Source organism: Typopeltis vanoorti, chromosome 22 (genome assembly GCF_054136105.1).
Source record: "Typopeltis vanoorti isolate ZY-2024b chromosome 22, IOZ_Tvanoo_1.0, whole genome shotgun sequence".
NCBI classification, from domain to species: Eukaryota; Metazoa; Arthropoda; class Arachnida; order Uropygi; family Thelyphonidae; genus Typopeltis; species Typopeltis vanoorti.
The window spans coordinates 70,822,586-70,835,880 of NC_143570.1; the positions used below are offsets into that span (position 1 = coordinate 70,822,586).

At 34.1% G+C, this 13,295-nt stretch overlaps 1 protein-coding gene across 1 annotated transcript in view; it reads left to right on the plus strand.

Annotated features, from left to right (window-relative positions):
- The first annotated feature begins 2,137 nt into the window (after positions 1-2,137).
- Positions 2,138-13,295, plus strand: part of LOC150094482 (neuroligin-4, X-linked-like) — a 204,587-nt gene continuing 193,429 nt past the window's right edge. The window contains exon 1 of the mRNA XM_090412481.1: positions 2,138-2,792. Within this exon, the coding sequence (XP_090268607.1) occupies positions 2,138-2,792 (655 nt within the window). The remainder of the gene's footprint in view (positions 2,793-13,295) is intronic.

A 13,295-nucleotide genomic window follows, 5' to 3' on the forward strand; every position in this document is an offset into this window, starting at 1 on the left:
TCTCGTAATTTCAATACGAAAGTGGCAGTGCTTCAAAGTTCTTCAAAATTAAAATTCTCAAAGCAATAAACAAAAGTCCTTCTATTTCTCTATTCATTTCTATTTGAATCATCACCATCTATTTTTACATCTTTTGAATTAGTCTCTTCACACGAAAAAGAGAGGATCTTTATTTTATTCCTAATTGGGAAATCTCTTGCTTGGAGATCTGAATGTTGTCGTCATTATGATAATGTATGTTCATATTTCTGAGAAATAACTCATAATTTAGTTTTTCAAGACCAGATACCGACTATATTATCTTTCGACATAGATAATGACGTCAAAAGGTTCACTATTTGAAAAATGACTTATGTGTTTGCTTCAGATCTTAAGTTTCTGGACCACAAAACTTAAGATCTGAAGCAACATGCTGCTATAATAGAAAAAAAGTTTGAGATTAACTTTCATCAATCTTAAGCGGAATTATTGACCAAAGAGGAATCGGTTGCTGAATGGCAAATACGGGAAAGAGAGGATATTTGTCGTAGTGGCCAATGATTAAAATTTTTTTTCCGAATTCCAAATGCAATAAAAACGATTTCTTCTCGCCTTTTGTTTGCATTTGTTCACCCAACTTGTGCATAATATCAGAGGATGATTATTCTATGAGTCATAACAGCTGAAATATCACTCCGATACAGACATTTTTTATCCTCCTCTTCCTGAATTCTGTTTATTCTTCTCACTCAAGCATATAATCAATGAACGTTTGGCAGGTGAAGAGTATTAATATCCCACTGGTTTAGACAGCAGAGATGCGTTTCCAAATCTCACTCGACCATCGATCCCCTGCTTCCTATATTTAGGTGGATATTTCTAATGTACTTTTATAGCAAACAGTTGGCAACACACTTTTTTTTCTAAATTTTATCGAATTAGTTGTCAATTCCTCATTATAATTTACATTCATTCCAAAAATTATTAATTCCAGTATTTTACATAATATCGGTAATTAAATAAAATGAATTTAGCTAAGGATATTGGAACCAAAGGAGAGTATACTTCAACTAGCTTGCTCAACAACCATTGTTATTAATTAAAAAAAAAAAAAAACGTCAAATGAAAAGAGCTGCTATGATATGAAAACTGTGGATCCAACCTTGACCATGATAGCAAACCAGTGATTAAGAAAAAATGTTTCTATCACTACATTGCAACTTACATTCGTATGTTGCAATGTAGTGATAAAGTTTTACTGTAAGAAGGTTTTTTTATAGTAAAACTTGCTACAAAATAAAACAGAACATCAGTCTCACAGGTGCGTAAGTTCTTACGAGGTCGTCGATGGCTTCGGAGTTCCTAAATGAAATAGAATCGCCGAGCCAATTAAAATAAAAGCAGCTCAATAAAATCTTAATCAAGTTTCCTTCCTACTCATGCGATGTATAAAACCCTCAACCCAGAAGACGCATTAGGTTAGTTACCCCGTTGTAATAGATTTATAGCGAAGTGTAAACATTACCACGATATTCAACGAGATGTCGTTGTTTTAATAAATCTCACTGACTTACAGACGCCTGAGTAGTCATGGGTTAGATTGATTTCCTCCGCGCCGATTAGGCGACTGCCAACAACCTCCTGCCCTGAGAATGGAAGAGATCTCCCTCCTCTGCGCATGTGCTCACGTAGAGCTCTCGGTCACTTCCTGACCGGCTGAGAAAATGTAAGAGGGAACGCTTCGGTAACACACAGTGACGGAGAAGCACAACCCGTCTTTACTTCACAGTAGTGATTGGTTCAGCGTTTAAACCGCCAGATGGAAATGTCAGTTTAAGGTATTTGCAGGAAATGGCATATCTGATTCGCCGTTTGCTCGGATGAGTGTATGTTTAGCAAGTCTGTCGTGCCGTCGACGTAGATTTCGCAGTACTCAACAATGTGTTACCCCGAGTTGCTCGCGCGCTGATTGAAAGCCAGAGTCTCTGATTGCGTGTGCTTTTCCACCGTTTTGGCTTAGAGGTATGGGCAAGATTTTTTTTAGGACTCGCGTAAATTACTGTAAGGTGGGATAAGGCATTTTTTTAGGACTCTCTTTATATTTTGTAGGATATCTGTTTATACCGTCATTTTTGAATTTTATGTTCAACCGATGCTAATGGCCGGACCTGCAGTTAGTAGAATTAGCCGAATTGCCGACTGGGCAAATTTGAATGTTATCAGAAGACGACTGAAGGCGAAACTGGAGAGAGAAAAGAAGGATGTCCTCAGTGGTATCAGAGACATCACCACTTTGCCGACGAAGAAATACAGAGTTTGCGCGAAGAACCCCCGATGCTTGCGTGGAGAGATAATGCTACGTAATCTATCTGCTCATTTTCTTAATATCTCTCTCTACGGAGTGATTATATTAATATTTCTTCTGGCATCTTGCCAACTCGTTCAGGGCGATTTACGACGAGTAAGTAACCGAGTGGTGACAACCAAATACGGTGCGTTACGTGGTTTTATAAACACTCTCTCAAACCGCCATTTACAGACTGTTGAGGTTTTTCTAGGTGTGCCTTATGCTGGTGTGCCCGTGGGGTCACTGAGGTTTCTGCCACCAGTCACGCCTCCTCACTGGAGAGGTGTTCGTATGGCAGACCATTACGGTCCCGTATGCCCACAAAGACTGCCGGATATCTCGAACGAAACCGAAGCTCTGAAACATATGCCGGCAGGAAGATTGGAATATCTGCGTAGACTGATCCCGTTTCTGGTAAATCAAAGTGAAGATTGTCTCTACCTCAACATCTACACCCCGATAATAGGTAAGTTACTTTCTTAATATAAATGAATAAAAAAAAAAATCCATCGAGTACTTAGTGTTTCATACGTCCATTAAGAATAACTCGGCCTTGTTTTTACATACTTCTGAAAACATTAACGTATTAACCAGTAATGCAATATATTCCGCGATCTGCAATGATCTATAAAACTACTGCGTAGTGTTTGAAAATTGTATCTTTAAGGATGCATTTCCTTCTTTCATCTGTTGGGATTTTATTATTGCGTACAACCGTGTTTTTCACTTGCCAGCAAAAGTGTAATGTAAACCATTAATTGGTTATTTTCTGATGGAGTTCAATTAGCTTGTTATAATATACAAATTACGACTTATTAAGCACTTACTATTATGAAGCTCAGGTAAAGATTGCTTTTTTCCCTCACTTGCCTCCGGGGTTACGAAATTAATATTGCGGGTCCTAACAAATGTTACTTTTTTTGTCAGAATTATTTAACAGTTCGTTTTTATGAAAACAGTGTTGATTTATGCAATGAATGAATTGGTAATTCAGCAAACAGGAGTTCAGATTTAAAGCCGTCCGTCTATAAACCGCAGTGTCCAGTAAATTGTATGTTACTATCTTTCATCATAATTTACCGAAATGACCTGTGACATTGATTATATGGTAAGAGATTAGCGCAAGTTTTCTAATAGTTTGGAAAACAGTCGCAAAAAAAAAAAAAAAAACTGTGAAATCAAAATCTGTGTTCGTAATTAAAAAAAAAAAAAAAAATTGCCCAATTTCGGTCGTTTCGTGAATTCTATAGTAATATTTTATATGCAAAATATAATTCATTATGGTTTTTCCCATTCTCTTAACTTCGTATGGATCATCTGTAATGAACTAATAAAATTACCAATGGTTGTATCGGCTTGAACTCAAGCGATATCTTTCATACCAACGTTTTTCAAGTGTGACTTGCTTTTCAAAATTCCTTAACAAGTTACACCAATCTACGACAGTTTTTTTTTTTACACTTTTTAAACACGATCTACATCCCATTCCGATTTGATTTTTAAGCCGAAACTCAAAGTCTTTTTTTATTATTTAAAAAAAATTAAAAGCTTATAGATATTGAGAATAAAATAGAAAACGTTTACCTTTGTTTTGTTTTTAGGTTACTGTTCTTTGTCTATTTCATTATCGAGAAAGATAAAAGGAAAAGATAGGAACGGTGTACGATAATTATCTAATTATGAGTTTAAATTCATACAAAATATTTAAGGAGGGAGGAGTTGGCCTAGTTAATTAGAATTTTGCATTGTAAGAATGGCGTGTCGTCTTTCCCATAGTCGAATAGAGAACCTGTGCACAATTTTTGAGTAAGGAATTCAACGTCGGAGGCATGCACACGAGGCAAATAAAAAGATAATATAAGTTCCGCCTTTATATATTACATTATTTAAACCGCATTTGCAAACCTTGAATTCGTAATAAAAGTTATTGCAGAAAAAATGTTTAATAATTTTTTTCTTTTTATTCTTGCAATTGGAATTGCTTGATCCAGCTGTCTATTGATATCATACTTGTTTAAGTTATAGAAGTTTACGGATTTTATGAAGAGTCATCGCAATTTTGATAATGGGGTCACCGTGAGCATAGATGCTTGATTATCTTTAGGAGGAGTGAATTTCATCTTCTCGTGTGTAACACCACCACTCCGTTTAATCCGACATCAAGTGGCTTGAAAAACTCCATGGTTGATCTCTGGAGGAGTGTTTCTATATCATCTAAATATATAGAAATATATAAAAAATAAAAATTTCTCAACCCGTGCACTGTACGAATATTCTATAAGTTTACGAATCTTTCTTGGCTGGTCGCATAAAATTAAATGTTGGGCATTCAAAATTATCTTTAGCAAGATATCTTCAGACCATCGAAGTATGGATGTCGAAATTCGACAATACTTAAGAAATTATATTTCCATTCAGTTTAAGCAATTTAGTTTTAACTATTTTTGAATGTATTCTGTTGAAAAATATGAGTGTTGTTCGAAAAGAATATTGACAAGATGTTTAATAGAAATCGCGTTTTGAATAAGTTGATGAAAATAGCTTTTGTCATGTCGTGCACACAATTTTGAGTCAAAAAGTACTTTTGTTTATGTTGTATTTCGAGTTAGAACATGATATTAAATTGTATAGTTTCAAATTTCGACAGTTATATTAACTGATGCTAAAAGTGTTCATTGATTGTGTTGTTATATCTTAGGTAATAACTGGGAGTTCTTGTTTCCTTGCTTTCTTAGAAGTCTCTTGAGCAGTTTAAAATTTAATTTATAAGCATATTTCCCGCAGTCTGGTTTTATGAGAGTTGAATCATTATCCGTTAATCTTTTTAAATTCCAACCGTCGTATTATCTCCCAGCTTAACTGAAGGTAGATCAACACAGCAGTACATAGAACTAGGTTTATAACGGTCCATTTATAAACACACAAACGTTTTTATTTAGAACTGTTGTGAAGTTTTGTCTCCGTATTATGGTAGTATTTTGGCTTTAATATAAAGCCCAAACTATTTTAATATTGTTAAAGATTTAATATATTTAAATGCTATATGAATGAAAATAATTGCCTCTTGTAAGTACATTGATTACTAATGAATCGATTCGTTAATCACTGTTAACGAATTGACGCAACAATGAAACTTTTTAATCATTTAAAAGTCATGCACCGCTTTTAAAAGTAAAATATGCTTTTCAGTGATCGGGGATCAAAAATTTCCATTTTCAACATACCAGTAGATTTCTACACGATTTATAAGCATTCTTTTGATATTCCTGTGTATTATATTTAAGTGCCATTCATTTCTTATGACTAGTGTCAACGAAGAATAATATTGATAAAAGCACGATCTGTTATTACTTCTTCCACTGTGGCTACAATGCCGCAAGACAGTTTTCCGATCATATTATGATAAAGAATATAACTGATTGTATACTATAGTAATCCCGTTTAGGTGAACAAAATATAAAATTGCCGGAGTTTGTGGGGAAAATATTTCTTTTTATGAAAGGGGTACCGTGTGTATGTTGCATTCCCATCCAGTGTGTCATAAAGAGAAAATTAGATTTCCATCGCATGTCATGCTGGTTTGAGAGTGAAATTTATTTAAAAAAATATGAAACGAGTATTTTGCTTAAATGATTCAATTCTTAAATGTATTTTATTAATCGCCTAATTATATTTTAATAGGATTTATATTAATGAAGTGAGTTAACCTACTTTTGTATGTTAATCCGTTTATATCCACTGCATTGTAAATATGTTTATTACAAGGTGTGTCATTGATTCTGAAACAGTGTAAAGATTCCTTGCTGTATGCATTATTTTTAGAATAATATTTAAAAAAAAAAAAAAGAATAATATACAATTTACAAGACCAGAAAGGGCATCAGCAGTATCGAGAAATATCGATCTAACACTATATTAGAAATGTTAAACGAATTTTATATATATCCGCGTAGATTCATTCCTTATTTTAAGAGATGGGTTGCTTCACATATTTCTGAAGTTTTACACTGCCAACATGGCATTGCATATTCAGCAGAATGTCTTTTCTCGTAGATTGATATTATGTCGCTTACTATCTTTTGAAACTTAATTGAGTTTACCGACCCAAATTGGAATGCAGGATTTTTGTTGTTGCTGTTCTAGCATTTGAAAGAGATATGTATTTTATAGCACGGCTCAATGAAAAGTTTTAATAAACGCTTAAGCAACGTACACAATTTATGAGCGAATCTAGAGCATAACGCTCAACTTATCTTCAGTCTGAAGAGTTCTGCAGCCGTAATGATAAGACTTCCGGCAGTAGTATTGCATTAATCTAGATTGAATTGCAAGTCAGAAGTGTCAAAGCAAATACAATAGGTTGGAGAGAATCATTAGTCATGAATAACTCACGGCTAGGTATATAAATGCACGAAAACGTTACTGAAGTGAATCTGTTACGTTTTATGGGTTGGTGGGGACTCGAACGTCTCAGTTATGTCTGGAATCCAATGTTGTGCCAAAGACGCAAGACCATACATATTTATGAGAGAAGAATTTTATTATTATTATTTTATGTGCAAGTGTATAATGAAAGCATCGCATCGCTTATCTCGTTAAGTATTCAGAATTCAACTCACGAAAGTATAAGTTTTACTCCGACCACTAACGTCTTCCTTTATAATATTACAGAAAGTGTAAATTATACTGTAAGAAGTCAAGCGGTCGGTTAAGCAGTTTCCTGCTTCTCTACGAGAAATGACTAGTGCGTGATTGCATTAGTGTTCCTGACATTATAATACCTTATGTAGATTTATTCTGCCAACTTCTAATAACTGAAGTGTAAGAAGTTTCGTTCAGTCAAAGACAAATAGATATATTTTTAATTAAATAAGCATGCAGTAGTTAATTACTTAGTGTTGATATATTTCTCAATTGAATCCTCTCAGTACGGTGCAACTTGCATTGCTTGAATTGGTGTCAACGTATCGAATATTTAAGAAATGCTGAATTCGGAACCAATCGCATATTTGTAATGTTCTTTGCCTATCAGTTTGACTAGTGACACTTGTAGCAAGCAAAATGGATGCGGAGTTTGATGTGTATTTGGTTATTACTTTGGTATTTCATTATATACATATTATAATTCCGTTAAGTTTCATTCATTTACTGATTAGTTATTTGAATAGATAATAATCAAATACTACAGGAAATGCTCAGATTTGGTCATCTATAATAGTCATAAATTGCTCTTTCTCAATACCAAGCAAATTCTTTGATGTAATTAAATAATATTCGTTCTATTTTATGAGAAAATAATGCGTTATTTTCTGAATTTAAGTATCAATAAATAATGAAGTGCAATGAGGATAATTTAACCCTTTGCTTGCTTGTATTCCTCATGATGGTTTTCGACTCCTGGGAATATGACTGCCGAATATTTCTGTGATAATGTATGCCGTTAATAACTTACGTGACTTCGTCTATACCACGTTCTTAATAGCGCTAGCCATGACAAGAATTGCAATGCATAAGCTTAACGATTGAAATGAAATAAGACATTTCGCGTGCGCATTCTTCTGCACTTTCTGAAAATAACTTCAGAAAATAAGCATTAATTATACTATGAATAATTATGTTAGGAATTTTAATGTTGACGATTCTATTGCACGTTGAACTTCCAAATGGAGTAATTAATTGAAGAACTGGTTGACCAAATGGATCAGTTTTCCAATCAAGAGGTTGTGGGTTTGAATTCCACTGGCAAGGACTGTTTATCAATCTTTACGTGGTAAATTTTCGTCGTCTAGTGTGTGACAACTGCCTCTACTTATTGGAGACCTGAATCCAGTACCTTAAAAATGTGCGTTTTTTTTTCTAGAGCCGTTTTTTTCTCTGCCCTTACCCTTAACTACCACCTACTCACTATATATACTCTTGTTGTCATATATACTATATGTACATGATGCCCATGATGACTTCTGTCTGATAAGAATCTGTAATAGAACTGATTCTTATCACACATTATTATCTAGTTCAGTACCTATATGAATCACACTGCATAAAAGTGAAGCTTCTGCAAAATAGTCGGAGGGAGGGATCGTCAAGAATGAAGTTGACAGCTCGATAGCAATGCAAGAAGGCAACTCACGGAAGAACTTAAACAAGAATATTTTCCATAGCGAAATAGCATTAGAAGTTGTAATGCCAACAAAATAAAAATGAAATAAGGACACAGAAATATGCTATTAACCAGTGCTTTGGATAGTAGCTTATTTTTGGTCCTTATTTGTCCGTTCCAGTTAGACCGCTGATAGTTTTCTTTATTGTTCCTGATGCTAAAGGTTACCTGAGAAATTTCTAAAAATTAATATTCCTTTTTTTTTTTTTTGGCTTGAATATTTAAAAGACACTCTCTATTTCCGTTCACCTTTTATTACTGTAGTGATTAGGTTTGACTGGCCTGACGGATATTTCGAATGATTTGTTATTCAGAAACCTAAGAAAACCAAAAACCCACTTTTATTCAGTTCAGTACCTGAACTGAATAAAAAGGTTCAGTACCACAGTACTCCCATGTCAGAGAATCATATTCTTCATAAGTGAACTCTCCGTAGGTGCAAAACCAAGATATTAGTACCTAGAAGGCTTCATAAATAAAGACGAATGCAGGCAACTGGGAAGACTCCGTGTCTTTTAAGTAGCGCAAGCCAAGATAATTCCTAATGCGGAAATTTTATTCTCGTAACTGGTAAAACTCGAAACTTAGGTATAATTTATTTGGACTTAAAATTGCTGATATTTAATATCTTGATATTTAGTAATCTTGCAATCAGAAGCCTTCTGGACTCTATATCTTGGTATTATTCCTTATCTTTCTTCATAATATAAGTGCTATATTTAAAATCGCATATCCGTCCAGTTGTTGTGGCGACACTGATTTACATGCCCGAAATTGAACACTTCCATGCGTTGGCTATTCTAATTGTAAAGCGTTTTCTTGAAGATTAGCAGAGAAACTAGTGCAACACTCTGGTATCTTTAATTGTTCTTCCTTTACTATTAGCATGACTGGCTGGCTTAGATGATCATTGCTTCTCATTTCCAATGCCCAAAACTAGTAGCAGTGTACGCTGTAGTGTTCTCATTATATCAGCACACTGCTTCGTTCAAAACTGCTCGCTCTGATTTCTGAGTTCATTTCCCTCTTTCCTAAAACTAATTCTACTTTCTCTCATTCAGTTGGGTAATTCTTATTGCCCGATTAGCTCTAAGTAATGCACTGAAGACAGTTAGATAAGGAAATGGCACTAGCAATTTAGAAACACACAAATGCAAGTAGCAAACTGCATCCAATTCTTGAGTTAGACGTAGCCGTGGTAATCTAATGACAACTCGTGTTATACTAATTGTGCACCCATTTACAGGAGTTATTGTCACCCTGTTTGTTAAAGACTAGCCTAATGAAAGTAACCTATTAGACATTGTACACATGGAACGTCAAAATAGATGTATTTTGCTACTCTTGATGTATGTCAGTAAGTCTTTGTAACATGCAGACTGAGCAGCTGACAATTTTTTGCAATTACTGAGTAGTAGTAGTTGACTCGGCTGCAGTGAATAATTGTTAATTAATAAATATTAAGAAAACGAACAACGAATCAGCTAATTGCGCAGTCAAAATATATTAGTTTATATATTTTGATTGCGCAATTAGCTGATTCGTTGTTCGTTTTCTTAATAAACAGCTTTATGTATCAACGTAATGGTGTTTATGGAAATCTGTGTCATGTCTGTCAATTGTGTGTGTTAGAAACGGTTGAGTTTGTAGAAGTAAAATTACCGAAATATTTCTTGAAGAAAATAAAAATGATATATATCAGAGTGGTTAACTCTTCTTCAGTTTCGAATTCCTTATCAATATTATTCAACTCCTAAACCGAGTTCAAAGGTCTAAATTACCACCTTACACTGTTTTTGTTCCCCCGGCTATTCTTCTGAGGCGCTCCCCTCGGTAGAAATGTGCATTGTTCTTCTTATCTTTGAAATAACCAATGGAATTTTATTCCCATGTTAAATTATGGTGATAATAACTAAATGCATAATTATCTCAGTGGAGTGTTTCCTCTCGTGTTTAGCTCTATACTAATTGATATGACTGAAGGGACATGGCTTGAGAAAATATTTTGCATTTTCTGTTATTATCTGTTTCCTTTGATATTCTAAAAGCAACATTCTGTGACTGCAAGTGAAATTTTTGACATAAAAGACGGAACAAATACTGATCTGTAATATGACGTGTATATGGCTTTTCTTTATGGATTCTTCTCGCCTTTAATGACACTTTTAGGCTCTTAAGTCACGTTTACTATTTTGGCACTCTCCTGTTTCCTTTCTGTTAACGATGCACGACGATTGTAATCATTAAAAGAGAAATGAACGCAGTCTTTCATGAGTGAATCCACTTATGACTGATTGTTCTTTGGGTAATCTTTCATAAATGGGTACTTTTATGTAAAAGTACTGTTTGTGGGTGATTTTTACCAAAAATAATACTTTGGGTAAAGTTATAATGGTGGAGTATTATAGCTCTGCAGACAATTCCTGACAGAATACCAAAGAAAAACTGCGCAGGAAGACATCTTGGGTCTTAACAGTGGTGTGCAATGAAGTGGAAAATGCAGTTGAAGCAATCCATACCAAAATATACAATCGTACAATTACATTCAAATTTTAAAATGTCTTGATCATTCCCACTACAGCACCAATCTAAAAGATGATCAGGGATTTTTGAAATAAGCTATGCGAGCACATGTCACAGACTATTAAACTGCTTATGAAGCTCTTTAAATGTTTTCCCGTTACTCTTTCCTCTTATTCATTACGAAAACATAAGCTGCATAGTCACAATTAAATATTTGATTGCAGTTTCGTTGTAATTATAATCGGAATGTACATTCAGTGAAGGAATAAAGTGTACTATTATCTGTACTCCGTCGTAGGAATTCAACTCGAAATCGACTAGGGTCACAAAACAAGCATATGGTGCTTTCGTTATTAATTCCGTTAAGTTTGAGAAAATGTACCGCACAAAACAAAAGTAAAATTTGTCTAGGTAAAGTTTGTCAGTGTCTTCGACGGTTATTGCAATTCTTCCCTCCGGTGAAGTGTTTGTGTTGAATATACAGCGATAGCACATAACATAGTGATATCGATCTCCCCAGGAAGAGATCTTGAGAGACCTGCTGAATAAGCAGTTGCAGGCAGTCCGATGGTAATGCTAACAGGGTGTGTTGAGGCAGCACATGGCACAGCTGTCACTAAATTAACACAATTCCAACGGTGGCAGCACTGTGACATAGCAAGTAACTGGTACATGTCGCTTTCCAATAACCATGTAGCCTCCTTCCACAACTGTCCACCAGAGTCAAGGAATGATGTTTGCACTGCAAGTGCTAGACCCACTGCTCTGACTGCGGCTAACATCAGGAACGATTTCCGGCTCTAATAAACCATGTTCCCTCTTCTTGATCTTGAATGGCTGGATAAAAATTCCGCTGGAGAATTCATTCGAAGAGCAATCCATATTAGGAGTAGCTAGGATTCTTGGCAGGAGATCACTTTCAAGTTAAATAAACTGCAGAAAAACGGTTATTGAAACATTACCAGTTTAAAACAAGAAATCGAGATTCATACTTAGTTTTTACAATTGGAGGCCATCTTGATTTTAGTTCATTATAAAAATTTGAAAGTGTTAACAGGATTAATTTACACGTCGGATATTCCATATTAAAAATACATCCTTGAATGGACAACTTGATGTAACAGAACTCAGTGAAGCATATATAGATTCTGTTTTAAATAGTAGGCACCTTGTTATAACTGTCAGCTGTAATTACCATATAAAAATTGTGTAACTATAAGAATGTTCGTAACTGATGTAAACAGTTGGAAGAATAGAATTGTTGACTCAAGTAGACTTTTAAGCTTACGTTATATCTTAATACTTGAATTAATTCATCAAACAGCGATAAAAACATAGAAATCAGCGAATGGGTAAGAAATATGTTAATCTCATACACTGCAATATAGGAAAATAAAGGCAGTTTATCTAGAAATGAATAAAAAAATTTTACACTTTGATAAAGACATTCTATTTTTGAAATTCGAAATAAAGGCTCCTGTTCATTATATAATACTGACATGGCCGAACAGAAAAATGATGGGTAAGTAGCCCTTGACGAAGAGAATGTTTGGAAGAAGTGTGCATTTGAGCAATTTGAAATGCATCCAAAATGAAGCAATTTCAGAATGAAAAATTTATCGAAAAGAATTGCATATCATTTTTTTGCTGTAGAACTCAGTCAAGAAATGTTAAAATAATCAGTTTTAAAATAGAACTCGTAGCATTGAAATCTTGTAAATAGGATTAAAGGAGTGAAAATGCCCAATTTGGTTTGTATACATTGAAATTATTAATTAATGATGCAGTTTTTAATGATCTTTATATTTCGTGACAAACTATATGTACGTCAGTAAAAGAGGAACATATTTTTAAAAATATATTAAGAAATAAACTCATTACATTAATATAAGCTATTTTAATGCAATATTGAGAAAGAGATCGGTCTACATGAGCTAAAAAGATCTTAAATGATACTGGCTATATCTCTATACGATTTTTCTACCTTAACAGAAATATTTAAGCATATTAAAAGTATCGACCTTTAATATTCAATGTCATCGACTCATTCATTTAAGGCAGACAAGAGGCCAGTTTTTCATTATAGAGTATCATTATATATTTTAATTTTTAATTTTTTTTTGACTTATGCTCAAATATCTAATACTTAACCTACCCACGGTTCCAGTAATAATGTACTATAGGTTCATAATGTTTTGTAGATTGGCATAATATGAAAATACACACAAAATAATTATTGCAGTTTGAAATAAACCGAAAATTATGCACACATTTATCTCATGAACT